Below are 23,806 nucleotides of genomic sequence, written 5' to 3' on the forward strand. Positions count from 1 at the left end.
TAAAACAAGTGGCCGATGCCGGAGACGGCTAAGTGGAGCTACCTTCGCGCTGGAGCCCCTCGGCTTTAGGACCGCTCGGAGCGCTCCGCTCTGGAGGTAGTATAAGCTTTGCAATCTCTCTACTCGCGGTGGCAGTTGCAGAAGATTGCTTTTAAGTGAAACGGGCAGGGCCACCCCACCTGCGCTTGCCTTCCTCCCCTCTCCCCTCCCCTCCCCAATTAATCGCGTCCTGCCCTTAAGTTGGCGAGCTTCTCTTAGCCACGGCGAGAGCGGAGGGAGCGCCTGCCCCGCGGTCTAAGGAGAACGGGCCATCCAGAAGAAGGCAGGCTCGGCGCCGACGGGGTGCATGCCTCTTCCCCCCCACCCCACCCCACCCCCGATGGACTTTTCTGACCGGAGCGCCGCGACGTTCCTGGGAAACGCCTTCGATCCTGCCCGGCCCCCCAAAAAAGGAACTCCGCGGCGTCAAGGCTAACCGCGGGGATTGATGTCCCTCCCGAGCCTCTTCGGCGGCGGCGGCGGCGGCGGCGGCGATCGGCAATAAAATGAAAGCTGGGGGGATCCCGCAGCACCAACCCCAGCAGCAGCAGCAGCAGCAGCCGCCGCCGCCGCCGCGGGAGCAGCCGCGCCACCTGGAGCTGCCGCGGCCGGCCGGCACCCAGCGACCGCACCGCGCCTCCTCATCAAAAGTTTGATGCCAAGAAGTGAGCCCGGCACAAGGAAGGGCGAAGGCGGGGCTGGAGCGGGACGGCGAGAGGAAGCTGCCTAGACCCCGCCGCCGGTCTTCACCCTCTCCTGCGCCGCCCTAGTCTTCCCTCTGGTCCGATCCCTGCCTGTTTTTTGTTTTTTTGTTTTTCCCACCCCACCCCACCCCGTTCGGGGAGGACTCCCGCCCCGTCGTCGGCCCGACCGGGCTGATCTCCAAAGGGGCAGCGCCAGAGGAGTGGCTAATCCAGGGGGCGCGCGAAAGAAGCGCGGCTCGCCGGCTGGCTCCAACTGGGCTTCGGGCTTGGCTTCGCCACCCAACTGGGCTTCGGGCTTGGCTTTGCCACTCGCCCGCGGAAGTCTTTAGCCGCGGGCTGCAACTTTATTGCCTAGGGGCGGGGGCGGCAAGGAGAGAAGGGACGGCCGAACAAGTCGCCGTCTCACCCCGACATCGCCGCCGCTGGAAGGAAAGGAAGTCGGCTTAAGCCAGCGCTGCCATCCAGGGTCCGGAGCAAAGGCGGTGGTTTGCTTCCGTGGCCTCGGCAAAGCGCAACCATCGGCCCGAGAAGGTGAGTAACCCAGCTGATCTCCGGCTTTTTTCCCTTGGCCCTCCCTACGAGTGCGTTAGCCGTGAGGTTCTTGAAGGGGCGGACAGCAAACTTTCCGAGAAGGGCCTTCGCTACTTGACTCTCTTTCCAGATTCCAGGGATGGAATCGGAAGAGTTTTGAAGCTGCCTTGGGAAACTTGACTGCCTACAAACGAAACTCCGCCGGAGCTCTTGTTCCCCATCTAGGACAGGATGAACTGAACCCGCCCCAGAGGGTTGGAAAGGTGGATAAGGTGATCGGGCGGTGGTATTAGATGCAGGGCTGGAGCTTTTGAGATCCGCAAAAAAAATCAAATCGAGAAGACAGAAAGAGAGTCGGCAGGCTTGGGTTAGCATATACAGTATATTTATTCATTCATTCATCCACCCATTCATCCTCTGGAATTTTGACTCTTTTCACAATTGATACCCTGTGTAGGATCCTGGCCTGTTTAGGGATCGCTCTGTTGCAAACAGTTATTCAACAATTAATGTGATTTTATTGCATCTCCTCCTCCCCCTTCGCAATAACCAATTAAGAGATTTTAGAAGAGAAAAAGGAGATAAAACTTAGATACAAATAGAAACTGCGCCCTCTAGCGTTCATTTGGAAATCTTCCACAGGAAAGGCATTCCGATTGGTACTTAAGCAAAAAAAAGGGGGGGGGAATCTGTCAGCGGGGATTTCAAAGCCTTTGTTCGTAGAAGGTGCCGTTTGGCCGTTTTTATATCCCAAATATATAGAATGGTACAAAACTGGCATCTTTTCCTTCTAAGCAATGAAGATATAAATCCTTTGGCTTACAGGCAGCACATCACCTTCATGTGTGTCCATGGATTCCTGAACTGTATAATTACTGCATTTAAAGAAGAAGGAGGGCTCACTTTTATCAGTAATTAAAAAAAAAACAATCACAGTTTTAAACTAAAAAATGTTACAGAATATATAACAACACGGCAACAAGGAATGAACGGAAGACCCTTGAATAGAATGGCCTGTAGCTTGAGATGATATTAGTATGTCATACTTATGAATCTGAATATTTTTCCTGTTTTGGTTTCTGCAAATACAGCCTTTTTTCCTGAAGGAGAAAAGAAAAAATAGCATACAAAATACAGCAGCAAAATAGTGGAGGAGGTTGTGTTATCTCAGACCTTAATTCAGATCTAAAATATCAGCCTGATCTGATAAAGAGGAAATGTATCCAGCTCTTCAAAAACACCAGATGATGGAAAGGATATTCAACAGCTCTAATGCTTAAAATTTGTGACGCTTAATGGAAGAAGTAGTTGACAATTAAGAATAGCTTCTCATATTAGCCTTTCTTTGCTGGTATTTCTGTTTTCCAAACAGATTTCTTTTAAATGCAGAATAAAATGTGGATATTATTAGCAGCAAATCTGATCTTCTGACTTTGAATGCAGCTGACTCAAAATGCTTTTTTAACAGTTCCCTCAGAAATAAGTGTCATTTATATCATTGGAGAAATATTAGATATTTAATATTAATAAATAAATATTAAATAGGTCCACCATGGAAGAAGAGTTTTATATTAATTTAAACTCCCTGTCGTAGAAAGTTGGCTCAGCAAATGACACCATTTTGAAAGAGTTTGGATCCTTCCTGGAAAATATGTCACTTTGTGATAATAGATGGAAACTCATTCTGGGGCTGTGGTCACAAGTAAATCATAACCAGAAATGCTGTTTCAAGACTGAAATGCAGAATTTCTTGTTCACAAAACAGGGACTTCTCAGCTCTTTAATACTCCTTTCTTTGCATACCATTAACTGCTTAAAATTTGGCGGGAAAACACCCAAGAATGATACAGGAAGTTATCCAATGCAGAAGATTACCTACCATGGCTGATTTACTGCCATGACATAGGAATGCTGGTGGACTTGTAATTACGGGTGCTTTCCATCAGTACTTGAGGATTCATTTCATTATGTCGTTGAAAATCCTGACATTTCTAAAGAAAGTACCTATGGTTAAAGAAGGAGAAGTGATTTGTGAATAGATAAGCATTACCGCTTTACCTATTCCTGCAACTTAACTAAGAATATTTCCTTGATGTGAAAGCCAGTGATTCAGCCTTCATTTTGCTTTTTGAATATTAGTGATGTCCCACAGTTGGTAACATTTTTTTGGGACTTCCTTTCCTTGTAATGCTGCAGGCAAGAGAAAGTTGGAATTGTCTGCCACAGGATAAATATGACTCACAGTCCTATTTTTATGGTAAATCTTCCTTGCCTTTCTTTTCCCTTGCTACATGTTAGAAGTGTAATACCTGATGGACATTCCTGAGGAGATGATAGGTATATTTTCCATCAGTAAAATTTGTAAAAACAACTTGGTCTGACTAGTTAATTGGAAATCCTCCCCACCACTTACCAGAATGAATTTGACATTATTTCAAGACTGAGGGCATAAAGTACATATTCATATTGCTCTATTTTCACTTGTTCAGCAAACTAATTTAGCATTTATGAAAACCAGTAAGTTGGCTTTAAATGCAGAAATTTTGTATTATATATATGTGTGTCTGTGTGTGTGTTATATGTATGTATGTATGTATCAAGCATTTAAAGAGGGTGTCTATGTGGAACTATAGTTATGTTTTTGATTGTGTTTATAGCATTATTACTGTTGGTGTTCAGGAAAATTCAATCAGAATTCATACAGAGCAGTGGATGAAACACAATCCTTAAATTACAGTTGGCTAATTGCTGTATAGATTCCTCACATGGTACGTGTGTGTGTGTGTGTGTGTGTGTGTCTTAAAATAACTATTTCACCTAAATCAAAGGACTACATTCAGTTTGATTCACAGATAATAATGTTAACAAAAGCCTCCAAGTATAAGCCTAGGATAGATTTCCAAATAATAGATATAAAACTGTTATTCGGGGCTTTACTTTATTTTTAGAATTGAGTTCTGTATATAGAGAGACAGTCCTCACCGGGGACTTCTATTGATTAACTACCTAATCAGCTTCTTAGTGCCAGTTTCTATTATGAGACAATGATCTTTGTGTGTCTGTGGGTGTGGATCTGTGTGAGAGAGAAGAAACAGAGCGAAGGATGCTATTTACAGGGAACGGATCACTACAAGATGCTTAATTTGTCAGCAGTTGCTAATCAAAATGGGAAGGTGGTTGTTTTTCACAGTTAATTGCATCTGGGATATTGTTCAGGGGTATCAGCGGGTGTCAGCAGGTATATGCAAACAAGGTTTTGTGTGAGGCTAAATAGCAATCCTCCAAATGCCTCTAAGGGGAAGCTAAGTTGTAGAAGCACTGGTAAGGGTTAAAATTCTGTAGAAGTAATGAGGTATCAGTTATAAAGGACACTCTAGGTATCTGTGTGCCAGAACTTCATTGAATATTGTTAGCACAATCTATTCCCCCCCCCAGTGGATTGCAGTCACCTTTTCTTCAGACTGAGAGGCAAAATTCTAGGGATCATCATACAGCAGATTGTGTGATCACATGGTAAGCAAAGGTTATAACGCTAGAGAGGATTTAGCAAAATAGTCCTCTGTCAGTTTTTAACACTTGTGTTAGACCTAATCAGATATGAACAGAAGAAAAAAAAAACCTGGAACAAAATCCTACATTATTCTTTTTTATCACACTAGATCTTCAAACTTGAAAGTTTAGTCTTAAGAAAGCTCAAGTAGAAATCTCAGTCTTCCAGGCTTAACTATTTGGATGGCCTTGACATTAAATTCAGTTCCACAGAAATGTGTTTAGGATGGAAGTGAAAATATACAAGTTCATTTCTACATTAAAGTGATTATTTCATCGTGCTCTTACTTAATGAAAATCTGTGTCTCGTGAGTTGCAGTCTACAAGTGCATTCTGCTGTTATTAAAAATTCTCACCATCCTTAGCAAATGATCTTCGAGCCAATATCTTTCCTTGTGTCAATGAGCTCATTAATAATGAGACACTGCCGACTGCTAAGCTATGCTGCATTAGCTCTTGCCAAACCATGACATTTTTAATACATTAATAATATATCTGAAATGTAATGAAAACTATTAATCACACCCTGGACAGGTGCCAGAAATTTAAGCTGTAATTGGCTGTTTCTTGTCAAGCATGCCAGTCGCATGTTCTGATACTTGAATCACCTGCACAAAGGTCTCCACTTTTCTCTTGTCATCTTGTTGAATGAGATCAATGTTACACTCTTATAATTCTGTGTAATTACCATAATCATGACTTTTTACTTGCTTCAGCAGTAATTCATGATCTAGGGGGAAGAGTATACACTAGAACATTTGCACCATTTATTGCATTTTAGTGCAAATCTTCTGCCATCTTGAATGTTGCTTTCATTTATTTGCATTCTGATATGAGTCTCCAATTGTTTTATTGTAGGTTGTTGAAATATATGCTTCTTGGAAGTAAAGCTGTATTGGAAGGAATTGGACTTAATACCACTGTTAAATGGTACAGAAATATATCACTTCTTCAGAATTCATTAGATGCTGTTCTTGGCAATTTGTTAACATGTTTTACAAGTCAAGGAACTATTTGTTTCTATTTATAAATATTAATTTAAAATGCATGCTTTCACACCAAGTAGTTATTTGAAATTAACCAAATCTTGTTTCTGAATGATCAGATAGTCACAGATGTAAATTGGTGATCAGTAGGTAAGATAAAAAATGTAAAAAAAAAAAAAGGTAAAAAATATTTTGAAAAGTAGATATAAGAAATAGCTGAAGGAGATGACATGGTTTTTAAAAGTACCTTTGAGCTCTTTAAAATCCTAAGTTTGCTTCTAAGCTGGAGTGTGGTGTACCTCATTCCTGAAAAGAAGCTGAACTTTCTAACAGAACACTGGTTGGTGAAATAAATAGGAAACTCCACGTATCCATAGGGCAATTATTGTAATTTGCTATGGAAACATTATACAGCCATCTGTTGGCATTGCATCAGAGCTATAGCTAGATTCAGATCCAAGACAATAAAAGGAACCTCTTTACAGATTCACTTTGCATTCCAAATTCTTTCTGCCTGAAAATAAGCATTTTTGGCATAAGCTATTATATGCACAGGTCACCAAAATGCAGTGTTTTTCTTTTCATGTGATATCATAACTCATTTTCTTAACTCATCAGATTATCAGATCCCAAATAGAAAAAAAAAATATTGGTTTTGGGAAACAGCACAACTGTTTCCAGATGTTTTTGTCATGGGTAGGAATTTAGTAAGAATAATTAAGAATATAGCAATATGACTGCATACTTACTTTTCAGTGACTGTGTGGGAAGGGCTCATTACTAAATAATTACTAAGAGAATACTTAGTAAATATAGCGTTCTTTTTAATACATTAAAGCGGATAAAAAACCAGGATGCTGCAATAATTTTATGAAAGGTTTTTGTTAGAATTTGTTCTAGATTGATGTAATCAAAATCTGTATACTCCAGTCTTTTGTAATTTCACAAATGGTTAAGATCTTTAAAATGTTTGTCATAATTTACGTGGCATAGTTTTTAACTCAAGCAAATGTGCACAAATGCAGTTGCATACAAAAGCAGAGAGAGGGAGAGGGAGAGGAAGGAAGAGAGAGAAAATCCTTGTAGACAGTTCTTTTATCACAACTTAATTAAAATCTGGTTGGAGAGAAAAGTGTTGAGGTTGGATTGAGCCTAAGGGCTGTCAAGTAGCCATTCCTTGAGTTTAAATGCCTTGCAAAGTTGACAGAGGTTAGTGTGCGAATTTCTTTGATGTGCCTTTTCTATCACTTAAATTATCGCCCAGCATTTTATGTCCCGCTCCAGTGAACACAGAGGGTAGATGAAGAAGATTGCTTTCTCCTGTGGAAATTGACACATAAAGAGAGACTTTAAAATAACAACAGCAAATATATATAAGGAATTATTATTATCAGCTGCAATTGAGCCAACTGTTATCTTTGTCATTAAACGATTAAACAAAAGCAGAGCTCTTCCAGTGCTAATGAGAAAAAAAAATCCAAAGAGACAGAAGTGGGCTCATCAGATCACTTATTAAGCTAACAAAAGCTGAGATGTGTAACAGATATTTTGAGCTCTCAGAGGTCTTCTTTTGAAGAGATGAAAAGCATGCAAGTTGTTGTCAGTCCTTTGTCACTGTAATAAAAGCTTTGACACCTTTGGTAGATTCATTTGGCTATGAAATATGCGACTGGTTTGAGTACTGTTGCTGAGCTCAGGTTTTGACAAAATAATGTTCTTGAGATGGATAGATGATTGATTGACAGATAGATAGATAGATAGATAGATAGATAGATAGATAGATGATAGATAGATAGATGAAAATGAGACCAGAGTTAAATCTCTCATGTCAAAATAATTTTGGTGATTTGTGATTTAGACATTTGGTTTATTTTAGCAAAGCTCCTCCGGTAAAGGTTACCCTGTTTTTCCCAATATACTTTGTATTGAGCAAGGCCCTCAAAATGTCAACATTTTCAAGTATTTTCTATTGCATTGATCCTGGAACGGTAACTCTTACTTTTATTGTTTCTAAAAGGGTGCTGGTACCAGAAGAGAAGAATGACTGATGGCAAATAGACTGTAAACAAAATCATCATTTTGGTCCATCAGCTGATTCATCAGCTTGGCTGACTGTTCCTCATGAGCTGGAAAAATAGGAGGATCGCTCAGGATTATTGACGGTACAGCTGAGGTCTGGCAACACTGCTAAACTGTTACCTGATTTTGGACATTATTTGCATACGTGATTAAAAGTCCTGAAACACCTCGGAATGTAACAAGCATCCTTCACTTGGCTTTGAACGAGATATATATATATATATATACTATGCTTGGCTTCCACCAAAGTTTGCAAAATTAAAAACACAGTTATTGTAACTTAAGCTCCTCTCTCCTTTGGAACACATTTTGCAATAAGGTTGCCTCTCTCCATGTATATTTATGTATAATAAAGACTGCACTTAGTTCCATATTGGTGATTGCTGTCAAGGCACTCAAAAGGATATAGAGATGTATTTGTCAAGATTCCTGTCTCTCCATGCCCTATGGGTTACTGTGTCTTCGGTAATGCAACATTATCCTTCAGTTTGGGGACATTATGACGTGTGCAAAACACAGATTTATATGGATGAAGACAAGATTTGGGATTATACTGCCTGTCAGCCTGAAGCCATAGATATGATGAAACACGTAAAAGTAAACCTGGATCCACCTAATATAACATGTGGAAATCCACCAGAGACCTTCTGCGGAATGGTAAGGCAAAAAGTATAAATCTTACTTTTAAGCATAGAGCATAGATCTCTCAGAGAAACAGAATTATGTCTGTCTCCTGCATCATGACCAACATCTTTAGTTTAAGACTGGCTGGCATTGTTTGTTATGGGATTGAAAAATGTCTGGCAGAGAGGAATTTACTAGAAGCTTTTAAAGCTGAAGGGTAAAGTAGTCCATTTTGGTCTACTTGAATGAAGCAAAGTGTTCTTGAATTGTTGCTATTTTACTGCTTTTTTTAGGCCTCAGGACCACAGACAGCTCTGAAATTACTGCATCTAGTCATAAGAACCCACAGAAACATTATTATTAAATTTTAACTTTCAATCATTTGCCCCTATAATAATCCTACAAAGTATATATAACTAATCAACTTAATTTTACTTACATTTAACTTAAATCTGTTTAGTTTGTGTTATATAATTTTTGAAGTTTTGATTTGGCTCAAAAAGCATTGCTGTTAGATTGGATGGTAAATTTGTTTTGGTATGTTCAGCTTTTTAAAGATTAAGGGCTAAATGATTTTTGGATTTCAGTACTGTGCCATGTAATATTTTATATTAAGACCATGGCTTCTGCAGGATTTGTGTGGCTCTTAGGAAAATAATCCAGCAACATGTAGCTATAACAATTGGGTTTTTCAGAGCTGATTAAAATGTACCATTTTTACTAAATATACAGTATTTGATTATGTGCTTCTGCAAGTGCTATTATTTTATTTTTAACTGCAAGATATGAAATATACTTCTCTGACATAAGCTGAAAATTGCATATTGAATGGAGGATGGCTTTCTAATTAGGGTGATTCTTCTGAAAGAATAAATAGGGACAAAAATGACAGATTTAGTCAAAAAGCCTGTCCAGCATTCATATCTTGTCAAACCAAGATTGACAACTCTAGCTGAAACCAGCCCTAGAGATTTTAATTCCACACAAAAAATAGCATTTCATATGTGTGCATTTTTGCAAGTTGTGCTTTATATGACTTGTAGAAGCTATCCAAAGAACAAGACTAAGTCCACATCTCCCACATTCCCCCTCTTATCTCTATTTAAAATGAATAGTGTTCAAAATTAGGTGACCCTCTATAGAGAAGAACCATTCTCCCACGAATAACAAACAACTCATTCTTGCACACAGGAACGTACAAATTCACCCACACATTTCTATTCCCTCCTTCTAGCAGCAATAGAAGAAAAAGAAGAAACTTCAGGATGGTGATAGTATGAGGAGGAGAATTTGCACTGGGAAGGAAAGAAAAGAGAAAGCCATGAACAAAACTGGATAGAAGGGCAGAAATAGCTAGACAGGGGAAAGCCTGTCTTTTTGACATTATAAAAAGGGTAAACGTTCAGTGGCTGCAGGGGTAGAGACTCACATCTCCAAGTTACTGATTTTGGAACACAGTTCAGTAACTAAATCTGCGGTCTTTTGTACCTGCTGCCCATTCATGTTCTTTCAACAAGTTTTCAGTTCTTGGTAGACATAAGAAGAACCCAACAGGATTATTAGGGTTTGGGAATTCTCCTTTCTGGGTAGGTAGGATAATCTAGTAATTTAAAATAACCATCACTTTCATTTGAGACTTATGACTTGACATCTGCAAAATTATTCTTGTTTAAGAGATTGGGCTCTCAAGATTCAGAAGCTAAAATAAAGAGGGGAGATGTAATTCAGATGCGTTGCCTAATTTATATGCAACAGCATTTCAGCTGGTGGTCATTTAACATCTGCCATGTTGAAGCAGATAATTAATTTTATAAACTATTTACATAAGGACTCTGTCTGTACACTTTGTAAACCACTTCGCTGTTAAACCACTGGTACCCCACAAAATCTTAGGATAAAAGCAGAGGAAATTGACAAAATAAGGAATGGAATTGCATAGGTTAATGCTGTAATGTTCACATAATTTGATTACTCATAACATGTTGTGCATCAGTTTTGACTCAACCTATACGCTGTCATGTTCTGAGAGCGAAGAAGCAAACTTCAGTCAGAAGCCTCGTTGAGATGAGTAAGATTTCCGCAAGAGTGATCCTAGACATGACACTTACTCATTTCACTTGGAATAGGCAGCAGAACATCCTACTTGTAGTTATCTGTGAGCCACTATATTTAAATTATGGCATACACTTATGACATGTGAAATAAACTTTTTCTGGAGAACCGTTGGAATTTGCATTTTTGTACAAAGACTAGTTCATAATGCTTTGCAGATCTCCAGCTTGAAAAGCAATCAGCCGGTCGGTGTCAGTAATACTGATCTATGTCAAATTACAGTCTGATTTGGTGTAAGGAAACTTTATCCAGACTATTTGATCTGATAGACAGGATTGTGATCTATTTAATTTTGGACACCTGAACTTTTTAGGAATAGTTTCATACCGGTAATGAAAGACAAACATAGAACTTTCACAAGATTTTTTTTAATAACATAAGGTATTCCAAATCACATAAATTAAACAATTTAGATATGATAGATTGCATTTTCTTTAAAATATGCCTGGAATCTTTTTGATAGAGTGCATCCTCAATTAGGGTCTTTGGTGCCTGTGGCTTCAAAAAGCAGAACTGTATTACTCCCAAGTTGCACCTCAGCAGGAAGAATGAACTGGGGTCATTAATATAACATGTGTTGAGACTGGCATCTCTTTGATTCTCAAGTTGCCAATTAAAAATTAGAGTGCAGTGGCTCTAAAAAGTGTGAAATGTGTGAATTGCAATCTTCATTTATGATCTTGGTATATTTCATTATGCCTGTGACTAAGAGGTTAGGGAATTCATTCAGCAAATATTGCCTGTAAAGGCAAGTACTGTAGCAAGATCCCTACTGTGTTATCTAGTCAGCTATATTATTTAAGAAGAGAAATTTTGTGCTCAAAGTTCTCTTGAGTTTTGTTTGTATTTATAAGCTAGGGTGATACATACAGGCAAGTTTTCACTATATTTGATCATTCTAGCCCATAGCTAGATTTAGCTAGTACTTCTATCTGCTTTTCAGGAAAACAGACAGAATCCTAACCAGGGTTCTGCTGTTCAAGCAGTGCTTTTTTTGTAAAAGAAAAAGGTGGTGGAACTCACGTGTCATACAACCTGCCTTGCCTACCCTACAAGGTTCCATCCAAAAAAGGTGCCGGAACTCCATTTTGAGCATTCTATGAGGAAAAAAGCCCTGTGTTCAAGAGTGGGCTAGTTAGACTAGTTAGACTTAACCTTCTAGGATAATGCAAAGTATAAGGCAAATTTTGAAAGTCCAAATATATTGATTTGATAAAGACTGGAATTAAAATAAAATATGCTACTGAACCAAAGCTCTGCTAATTTAAGATCCTAATGGATCCTACTAATTCCAGATCTTCAAATAAAAAAAATGTAGATGGGGGGACTCTTTTTTTAATCAAATGCAGTATACTGTATATAGAATATTGGCGTTTGTATATATGGAAATTTTTGTTGTTTTCTGAGATACTTCTCTGAAAGGAAAGATACTGTAAAGAAGGGACTGGGAGTTCTGGCAAAGATAAAGTGCTACTATCTGCAAGCTGTTAACTTGTAATTCACAAAATGCCGAAGACTGAGATAATGACATATAAAAAAGAAAAGTTGCCTTGGCTATCATAAAGTGGTGCAGCAAGGCAACTTGCAATAGTTTCATTATCCCTTTTGTTCCTAAAAAGTTCATATGGAGAATTTGAAGGCACCTGTAGATGGACGTTTATGTTTGTGTGACTCTCGGAGCAGAAGTGCTAAGGATGACAAGCCTTTTCAAGTGCCACTGCGTATTTCACAGCCAATCAAAACTAAATTAAGAAACAAAGGTTATTAAAAAGAAAGTAAAAGTCTTCCCGTATGTAATTTTGGCACAGTGTTATGAGTTGAACCTTCAGTGTTTTCCTTAGAGATTTTCAGCATCATTAATACTGTGTGGCTTTTATTACCAGTACATTTTCAATTGCTGAGAAGAAAATTATGAAGTAAAGGACTATCTGGTATCATGATGATGTTTACTGAAATAATTAAACTATCTGATACCTTTCAACAGACTAGTTTAGAAGGCAAAATGAAAATTATTTGGAAATGCCTTAATAATACATACATGTCTTCTGCAGAACAACAAATCAATACAGTGCTGCTGTGGCAATATCAATAACAAATCTACTCTGGGAGGCTGCTAGCTGAGGAAAATAACCAATTCAGATGCTACATTTTCTTTATAAAAGCTCTTCGAAGTATGAGCTTTACCTTCTTCTCCCTTGTTAGAAACTGCCTTTTATGTTTTTGTGAATGAAAGTCATACAACTTCTAAGTATTGTATCAACATTATATAAATGGCTGGTTTTTATTTATTTTTTGAGGTTGCTTTCTGATGTAATTTATTTGTTGGTTTGTTTCACAAATTTGTAGGGCCACCTATCTCAACCAAGCAAGTAAAGAAAGAAAATGCATGGATAAAATAGCACAATTTAAAAGCCAGAAGGAAACACAGATTTATTTATTTTTTAAACTGAGGTAAAACTAGCACAACACGGAAAAGATATACATGCCAGAACTGCCCTAGTGTGTTGTTTTGCTTTTTTTTATAGTCAAAAGCAATAGTAAAGTTTTAATACTTTTTAAAAAGTGGACTTATTCCCACCGAGAAACGTCTTGGAGGCTTCTAAGCTATGTGTGTTTTCTGCCATGCTGTAAGGTGAATGATATATGAATAAAACCAATAAGGTCGCCTTCATTTTCTTTTTTAGGTTGAAAAACTAGTAATCACATTTATACACACAAGACAAATGAAAAAGAAAAAGTTTGCCATCTGTTTCCAACGCTGCATGATTGACATTAATTTGGGGCCATATCAAAGCATGTAGCATTTCCTTCATGTGACAAAAATCTGGTCACTTAGGATTTCAAGCTCCATTTCTATTTACATGTGTAAATAGTTGTGGTTTTTTTGCTTCATTCAGGCATGAATTAGCTACTGACTTTGATTGACATCTGCTGTAGTTAGAACTAAACGTCTATGCTTAGTATCAGCCATACATATATTTATTGGATTTATATCCTGCTGCTTCTCCAGAATAAGCCAAACAATGTGTCTATGAGTAACTGAACAGAATAGAATAAAAAGAGTTGGAAGGGACCTTGGAGGTCTTCTAATCCAACCCCCTGCTCAAGCAGGAAACCCTATACCATTTTAGACAAATGGTTGTCCAGTCCTTTCTTAAAAACCACCAGTGATGGCATACCCACAACTTCTGAAGGCAAGCTATCCCTTTGGTTAATTGTTCTTACTGTACAGCAATTTCTCTTTGGTTCTAGGTTGCTTCGCTCTTTCTTCTGTTTTTATCCATTGCTTCTTGTTTTGCCTTCTGGTACTTTGGAAAAATAGGTTGACCTCTTCTTCTTTGTGGCAGCCCATCAAATATTGGAACACTGCTATCATTTCACCCCTAGTCCTTCTTTTCACCAGAAAAGACATACCCATGTTCTTCATCTGTTTTAGCCTTCAGCCCCTCAATCACCTTTGTCACTCTAATCTGCACTCTTTCCAGAGCTTCAACTTCTTTTTTTATATTGTGGTGACCAAAATTAGCTGAAGTATTCCACGTGTGGTCTTAGCAAGGCATTATAAAGTTGTAGTATCACTTCTCGTTTTCTTAATTCTGTCCCTTTGTTAATGCAGCTTAGATTTGCCCAAAGTCAACCTGTCCATGCATTTCAATAAGGAAGGGTGATTTAAATGTGTATTAATCAGTGCTTTTTTGTATTAAAAAAAAGGTGCCGGAACTTACACACATCATACAACCCGCCTTGCCTACCCTACAAATTTCCATCCAAAAAAGGTGCCGGAACTCCGTTCTGGGCGTTCTATGACAAAAAAGCCCTGGTTTTAATACAACCATACATGGTTAGAGATGTATATATGTTTGACAGCATGTGTATGTAATGTACATAGGCAAATGCTCATGCAGATGGCCACTGTTCTCTTTTTGGTAAGTATACTGTTGCCCTTTCTGTGAAATAGGTAAACAAGTTCTTCAGCTTGTGCTTTTAAATGCTTTTAACAATTATTTTAATAGGTTTGACTATCGTATCTACCAGTATTGCGTTGTGAACTACCTGAAATAAATATCAAGGTGAAGATAGCATGTAGATAATTTAACTTGAAACAAAAGAGAAGAAAGATACAGAATTATTGTAACACTTTATAATGACATGTGATGGGATGATTTTCATTCCCCACAACAAACCATAGGAACTTAGAGAAAAACTGTGCTGTCTACTAACCTATGCTAAAGGAAAATGGTGTGTTGAATTTTTTTAGGCTGAAGTCATAATTATGCTGATTAATGCTTCCAAAGTAAAATAATCTCCAGCAAAGTAGAACCTGATCTTTTGCAAATAGAAGTTCTCCTACACTCGATATACAGGAGCGCATTGTACCATTCAGATTACTAAATTTTCAGTAATTTTTTTTATATTTCTTTAACATTTAAATAGTTTTTCATGTGATGTGGGCCGCCATAGAGAATTTGCTATGCTATTAACTATGCTATAGTATAGATGGTACCTTGCTCAATAGTAGTAACTGTGAGAGGGATCTTGGAGTCCTAGTGGACAATCACTTAAATACGAGCCGGCAGTGTGCTGCAGCTGCCAAAAAAGCCAACACAGTGCTTGGCTGCATTAACAGACGGATAGAATCAAGATCACGTGAAGTGTTAATATCAGTTTACAATGCCTTGGTAAGGCCACACTTGGAACACTGCATCCAGTTTTGGTCACCACGATGTAGAAAAGATGTTGAGACTCTAGGAAGAGTACAGAGAAGAGCAAGAAAGATGATTAGGGAACTGGAGGCTAAAACATATAAGGACCTGGAATTGGGTATGTCTAGTTTAACGAAGAGAAGGTTGACGGGTGAGATGATAGCAGTGTTCCAATATCACAGGGACTGCCACAAAGAAGAGGGAGTCAAGCTATTCTCCAAAGAGCCTGAAGGCATGACAAGAAGCAACGGATGGAAACTAACCAAAGAGAGAAGCAACCTAGAACTAAGGAGAAACTTCTTGACAGATAGAACAATTAACCAGGGGAACAACCTGCCTCCAGAAGCGGTGAATGCTCCAACACTGGAAGTTTTTAAGAAGAGACTGGACAGCCATTTGTCTGAAATGGTACAGGGTTTCCTGCCTGAGCAGGGGGTTGGACTAGATGACCTCCAAGGTCCCTTCCAACTTGATGATGATGATGATTATGGTGGTGGTGGTGGAGGAGGAAGAGGAGGAGGAGGAGGAAAGGCAGAAATTGCACATACTGCGAAGGTTCTACTTGTCATGCCAAAATGTCACATGTGATGTACTTGGGTGGACGGATAGGCATATGACACCTCTCTATGCAAATGTCAGTGATGTCCCACTGTGCTTATGAGTTGGGATATGCCAAAGTTCTATGCCGTACTACATGTTTTTTTGCATCTGCATTGTGGAAGATAAGTAAATACTGTAAGAGACACAAATTTGTCCAATGAATGTACTAATGAAATATATCTAATTCTTTCCCATTGTCAAATTTGTGCTCTTTTGGTATACACAGAAATATGTTTGTTAATAATACTCTATTCAGATTGGGACTGTTATCTGTTGTTTGAAATGATATTTTAAAAATCATCAAAAGGACACGGATTCTGCCTAATTATTAAGTTGTGGGGAGGGAGGGGAAATTGCCTGGGGGGGAAATACTTCTTTGTACCTTAAACTGAACAAAAAAGAATAAAGAAGTGAAAATATCTCTCACATATGAAAATTAAAGTTGTGCGTTCCAGAAAAAAAATAGATTCAGCTGTCCTTTATTAATGCGCTTAAAAGCACCTCTGTAAATTATTAAGTTTATGTTCTCATGAATTTGGTGCGCGCGCGCACACACACACACACAAATTGGGACTCTCTTTTTAAAGAAAAATAATTAATCATCTTGTATTTAAAGAGACATTTCTCCCTAGATGATGCAGGAAAGCAAAATTTTACAAAGAAGTATGTTACTGGATTTAAACAAATTTGGCTGAGTCAAATCTTAGGGCAGATCTTATTTTAAGTAAAAAGAAAATAATCTTCTAAAGAAATCTGACACATTGAATATTCCTTCCTTTCAGCCATTCATGAATGTTCTCTCTGGCAACTAACACTAGTTCCTTGACCTATGTTGAGTCACATATTGCAATTTAATTTGGCTTCTTAAAATCTGCTTCTATTTCAGTGATCCGTTATATAAACTGACATTGGCTATTTTTGACTTTCTGATCAACCACCTCACAGTAAATTAATGAGGGGCATTTGCTCAGTTGTTTTTTATGCTTCACTCACCACCATCAAGGACGAATATAATAGAAGAACATTTTATGTATTCCTTAACAAATTTACTTCTTAGAACTAAATATTTCAGTCACGTATAGAAATCAATAGCCATGTGGTTTTAGAACATACTTGCTAAAAATACATGGAAACATGAGATTTTGTCATTTCTTCTACTTAGAAGTGGACTTGAATTGGGAGATGGAGGTGTCCAAAGATTATAATAATTTCAATTCTGTGGATTTGGATGTTTCTAGGAATGTCTTCTTCTAACTGTATTTCTCTAGAATTTGAGATTCTCAAAGGAACCTTGCTAAGGATTTCTTCATGCTTATTTATTGAGCAAATTTATGTGATCGGAGGCATCACTTCATTGCCAGATAAGGACCAATATGTATAAGGAGTCTACCTACATGATTCTATAGCTTTTCAATGGCCCAATCAGGGGGTAAAAATGTATTCCATGTTGTGTGAACCATTAATTCATATTGAACTAGTATACTGTTTAAAATAAAGCTGAGATTCTACAAGACAGAGAAATATGTAAAGAAATCAGCTGAGTGATAAAAGGGTTCAGCTATGGAAACATAATTTCCCAATCTTTACTCAAAATTTTACTTTGAAAATTGGCAGTAATTTTCATTTACTGAAGGAGGCAAAAAAAAGCTTGGGATATAAAAATGTTAGTCTCTTAAGAGCAAAAGATTCAGCAATATCCTGAGGCTGAATATCCATAAACACATCATTTCTTAAGGTTATATTTTTAGTCCAATTTTTTTTTCTTCTAGAATTTAATAAATCCACATAGGAACTGTCACTTGGCAGTGACATTGTCTTGATATTTAAATCCTGACTCTGTGAATATAATTATAAAGAGTAGCCTTTGAATGAATTTTAATAACATGTATGCCCTATGAAGAGACTACTCTTTTATGTCTTTTCAGACATTTATTAATCTCTTCCTTTTACTTATGGGCTCAGTTATTTTTGGGCTTTAGAGATCAGTCTGAAACCCAAGTCTGTACATAGATAATTTGAAGACCTAACTATGGTTTTCAATATTTCAAAAGATAAGAAATAAAAACCTCAGGAAAAAAGATACAGTAGATCAGTAGAGCCTTGGTGGAGCAGTGGGCTAATGCCTCCTTAAGTAACACCAGCTGCCTGCAATTAGTGCAGGTTCGCATCCCACCAGGCTCAAGGTTGACTCAGCCTTCCATCCTTCCGAGGTAGGTAAAATGAAGACCCAGATTGTTGGGGGCAATTAAGCTGACTTTGTAATAATGCCGTTTGGGAGGGGTGTGAAAGCCCTAATAAGCAGGCATATACATAGAATGAAGGCTACTGCTAAGCTTGTAAGCCGCCCTGAGTCTTCGGAGAAGGGCGGGATATAAATGGGATAAAAATAATAATTAAATATTAGTAAATTTTCTGAAGGATACATCTGAATTCAATTATAGAAGTTTGCATGTCTATCACCCCAAAAGGTAAGATCATGTATGCAGAAAAGATTAGATACTAATTTAATCCTGTTTATAATAGTTGAAAATGTATGTAACGCAGTTTAAATTGTTGAATTATTATTACACCCTGAGATTGATATTGATCTTGTACATGTTTCATTACCTTCCTTGACAATAAACAGTGAACTAGTAGGAAGTGTGGTTTGTAGGTTCCTTAAAAAGCCAGCAAAAGTAAGTTATGTGCTTAATATAATTACAATGTTACCAAGGAAAACCAAGTTTAGAGAACATCCATAACACAAACATTAATCCTGCTTAGATGAGACCTATTAAAAATAAATGGTTTGCGGGTTTGTTTTGTAGAGGGGGTTCTGCCCTAAAATTTAACCTAAAGATTTAGTTTAGGAATTATGCATATGTGTTCTGTAATTAGTACTGAAAAGCGCCTTTTTTTTGTAATGGTTAGGGTATCATAATAGTTATCATGATAAGTAGCATTCCCAAATTCTAGTAGCACTTTCTGTAGGAACAACAGATGTGGCATTTACATTAGGACTCCCAAATCAAATTCCCAACGTTTCTGCTTATAATCTTGCTGCAGCTCCTCAAAATGCCTCTGGTTTTTTTCCCTATTTTTTATCCATCTTTAGTTAACCCTGGTTTAAGGAGGGGGGGAAAGTGCTGCAGATTTTAATTACACATTTGTTCCTTATGCTAGGAGGCAGAAGGAAAGCCTTTTATAACTAGGTAGTTAAAAAGCCATTAAAAAGGACTTTATGATGAGAAAAGCATTTTTCTGCAAGCATTTCCATAGTGCTTTCTAACATTTATATCTGTAATACTGTGGAAAAGCCATCCTTTGAATTAATCAGTTTGGTTCTTTTGATTATCTCATAAGGAATCAGTCATTTCACTGAACTGTAAGAATCATGCTGTTCAAAGTTTCAGAAGATTGAAATAACAGGGAGAAGGAAGGAAGGAAGGAAGGAAGGAAGGAAGGAAGGAAGGAAGGAAGGAAGGAAGGAAGGAAGGAAGGAAGGAAGGAAGGAAGGAGTTGAAGATAAATATCAAAATGTATCTATAATTTTTAAGCATTCAGGCCCTGTTGAAAATGTAAAATAGACATATAAAATTATGGATAGGAAGGAAGATTGATATGTATCATGCATGCAACCATAAAAGAAAAAAAATACAATGTTATACTTGTTATAAGCTGCAAACAATGGGGTTGGAAATTTGTCCTCTTTATTTTGATTATTATTTCAAGAGTAGGTCTTGTTTGTATTGGAATGAGGGATTCCCAGAAAATCCCAGGTGTGTAGGGCTGACTGATAACTTGTGGGGGGGGGGGCGGAATCTCAGAAAAAAATAGTAGCAAACAACTTCGGTTGCTGGGAAATTTCAGGGATGTGTCATGAATTGAGCCTTATCTATTTCAGTATTCCTGCATGCTGAAGGATGTGCAAAGAAATAATGCTGCTGGAAGTTAATTTTGCATCTTAGATAAAGTAGCTGCAATAAACCTAATGCACATACTGTAGTCAAATATAGACTTTCCTAAGGAATAAAATACTGATATCAGTCATTGTGTGCATAGCTGTTAAGAATGGCAGAAATAATTCATCAGCTTCATCAAAGCCTGTGAATATCCTTGCCTTAATAGAATATAGGCTACAAACTTATATCTGTTTATCTGAGGACAATATTTATCAAATTTACTTCTGGGTAGGATGCTATAGTATAATATCAATAGAAGGCAATTAAGCGAGAGAAGCAGTTTCTTGTAGTTGTTAAGGCATTAGACAGACAGACACGGGTAGATTAGACAGACAGACAGGATGATAATGGAATTGCAATTTGTCAGGATTTTTCATTCCAAGTATTCTTTGTTGATCTTGCTTTTTGATAGAAAATTCCCTTAACTTAAAACACTATTTATTAAGAGAAACAAGACAAAAGTCACTAAGTGGCATAGCGTGTTTTAGGATTTAACATTTGATTATCAAAAAGGGATATTAATGGGTCCAGTTTTGATCAAACACTTCTGAGGTCGTTAATAGATTTTAAACTGTAATGTTTATGAAACAGTGGGGTTAATTTAAAAGAATGGAAATTGTTATTCTATTGCACTATATTTTTATTCTGCTCTTCCCTTGCAAAATAATATAGATCTTTTTACTCTCAGCAGTCCTATGAAATATGGCTGAGTGTATTTGACGAACAAGAAAAAAAGGTTTCCCTGTAATCTCCATTCTCCAGGTCATAGATAGGCAATCTGATTCTCTCCAGATATTTTTAATTCCAATTCATACAACCCTTGGCAGCTGTTATGATAGCTGGAGCTGGTCATATTAGTTGTCACTAATGGACAGTGATGATCATTTCTCTTCACATTTGCCTTTGCTAAGAATTGATAGCAACATATAGTTTAAAGAACAACGCTTTATTACATTATTTATAAAGTTCTGTTCCTAGAATATGTTAAAATTATACTTGGTTTTCTCCAGTTCTGGCACAGCACAACTCATCTTTCACTAGTCTGGTCTTGCCTTAGGGATTTGGCTATGATTTCCATAATCCTCATTGATTTTATTTATACAGTGCCACAAAACTAGGAGTTGTGATGTGATATATTAAGGTAGATACACCAGGCTGAAGAAGACTTTTCTATCCATTACAACAGTGTGTCTAGCAGTCAGTGTTTTTATTATTCAGTATATTTCACTGATGCTTTTGCCAGATGTATAATTATGAAGCATTTGTCATCATTGCAAGTAGTGTAACTATCATAAAAAGGCAAAAGATAAAAAAATGTGACATCCAAAGCTTCCCTCTATTTGATAGTAAGGAGAGAACAGAGACAGGAGAGAGATGCTGGTGGAGGACATAAAAAAGTGCATCGAGCAAAAACATTTAAATGTTGTTGCAATGAGTACTGTATTTCTACCTTCTTAAATCGGGAAAAATATCTCATTTTTTCCCCTGATTAAAGCTTATCAAATTCAAACTGCCAGCTATACTGTAAAAAGGAAATGAGATTTGAGACTCTTTTTTTTTCCAGCCATGATTTCTTTGTCAGCTTGGGATAAGAGATGTTTCTTCCCAGAGCTGCAAAGAGGACATCTGATGAAATCTCTTTAAGCCTGTTCTGTATTCTGCTACCTAGACAAACCTTTTCTTGTACGTTTCTTTGGCCTACATACTGATGTGCCTCCAGCAATTTCTGGAAACCTGTACACAGAATAAAATTAATGTAGCCCTGAGATTGTATCAAAATGGATAAAAAGCTATCACAGGTAATCCTCAATTTATAACCATTCGTTTGGTGTCCAAAGTTACAACAGCAATGAAAAAAACTGACTTATGATCATTTTTCACACTTACAACCATTGCAGCATCTGCGTGGTCACGTGAACAAAATTCGGATGCTTGGCAACTGGTTCATATTTATGACGGTTGCAGTGTGCCGGGGGTCACGTGATCCCCTTTTGTGACCTTCTGACAAGCAAAGTCAATCGGAAATCCAAATTCACTTAACAACTGCAGTGATTCACTTAACAACTGTGGGAAGAAAGGTCGCAAAACAGGGCAAAACTCACTGTCTTGCTTAGCAACAAAAATCAATTGTGGTTGTCAGTTGAACTTATCTCTATAACTTTTTGGGCAGCTATTTGTTGGTGGAGGTGATACGAGAATTCTTAGCTGATTTTTTTGGTCAGATATGGAGACACTGATGTATTCTCTAGTGAAAAATAATAGGGTATATTTAAATCATTTCCTACTGCATATTATATTAGTAGGATTGGGAAGAAAGTAATTTTTTGGTGTTGGTAGCATTATGAACAAAGAATGCCAGAAGTCGGGACAGGAATAAACAGCATTAAGCACAGCATATTGTTTTGTTGTTGAATTTTTCTATCAAACAATTTATGGTTTCAGATATGCCATGAGCTCTGAAGTGGAATTCGAATGCTGGCTTGAAATTTAAGCCTTCCTGCTGTTCCCAGACTTCTGTTTATTGCTTAAAATAACTTGTGTGACCCAGTATAATGTTAGAATGGTTCCAACCAAAGACACCTGTTTGAATTCCCGGTTGCCACCACTACCTCTACATCTCACTCCAGATCAGAATTGAAAGATATCCAAGTTAAAGGCTTATCAGAATCTGAAAGTAAGTACTATTTGGCAGGATGATTCTTGAGCCTTTAATCACTTGAGGCACAACCATGCCACCCTCATGTTTTGGTGGTAAATAAAAACACCAAAAAAAAACATAATGATAGTGGCTTTCATTAGAAGGTGGGAGGAATTTCTCCCAGGGCATTGAACTACAATTCCTAGAATTCCTAGCCAGCATGTAATGTCAATTTCTGCACATATTTTCTCTTGAGGGACACCTTTAAAAACATGTTCTGATGCATAGAGCTGAGAAATGTCTCAGAATTGTTGGATGAATATCAACCTGATGAATAGCTGTTCTCGTACTCGTGCAAGTGAGGAAGATAGGGTAAGTCTGGACCAGAATTTGTGAACTTTGGGGTTTTCAAGCATCCTTACCTCTGAGATAAGAGAATGCTGGGGCACTGAGGAAGAGACAGACTGAAAAACATGTTAGATGCCTACCGCTCAAGATAGAGAGGAACTCTTGGTGATATTTTCCCCCACCCTCCATATCTCATATTTGTAACACTATAACTAACTAACGACAGGGAAGAAAGAGAAGGGAAAAAGAAAGAAAAGAGCTCCTTAGCAACTTTATTAACCAGAAGATAAAGAAACAGCCAGCTTTTCATTTTAATAAGATGTCAGCGATCACCCTTGCTGTCCTATGCATCTTAATATACCTGGCTGATTTGAGAATTGGGGCTTTGTCGTTGCTCTGCAATGCATTTCTCTAATTTATTTTGACACATGGTGTTTAAATCCCCAGAAGTATAAGTGGAGGTAGGATAGATTTCTTCAGACTGCCTTGCGGTGAGTGTGCTCATTTGCATTATTCATTAGAGCAGAGCATTGATTTGCATCTCATTATGGCTGTCTCCGTTTTGGGGCAGAGACAGTTCTTGAGATTACTACATTTTTACGATATTAGTATTGCTCATTAGGGATTAAGCTATTGCCTTGGCCCAGGTTTTGTCCTATATCACACAAGCTTCCCCCAGGACGACATTCTTTTTTGTGAAGTACAGCTCTCTGCTGTTATTATGCAGGGTATTTTTTTATTACTTGGATTTGTAGTTATTGAGTGTGTGTGATGGAAATATCACTCTGCTACTATGTGCCTCCAATTAAACAATAATTGCTGGTTGCTTGCTATTTTTATAAGGCAATGCTTCAGATGCACATATCTCTCTAGTGGCAGTGTTTGCACACTGTTTAATAACAGCTTCAACACTTTCCACTGCTTAAGGTTGTCTGGAGCAAATGCCTGTTAA

The 23,806-nt window shown here is 37.7% G+C and overlaps 1 protein-coding gene across 2 annotated transcripts in view; it reads left to right on the forward strand.

Annotated features, from left to right (window-relative positions):
* Nucleotides 1-8,299: 8,299 nt before the first annotated feature.
* Nucleotides 8,300-23,806, forward strand: part of NTNG1 (netrin G1) — a gene marked incomplete at its 5' end in the record, with an annotated part of 247,964 nt that continues 232,457 nt past the window's right edge. For both annotated transcript variants that reach the window (XM_081324960.1, XM_081324961.1), the window contains one exon: nucleotides 8,300-8,545. In XM_081324960.1, the coding sequence (XP_081181086.1) occupies nucleotides 8,300-8,545 (246 nt within the window). The remainder of the gene's footprint in view (nucleotides 8,546-23,806) is intronic.

This window comes from Vipera berus, assembly GCF_964194415.1.
Source record: "Vipera berus genome assembly, chromosome: 3".
Taxonomy (NCBI): domain Eukaryota; kingdom Metazoa; phylum Chordata; class Lepidosauria; order Squamata; family Viperidae; genus Vipera; species Vipera berus.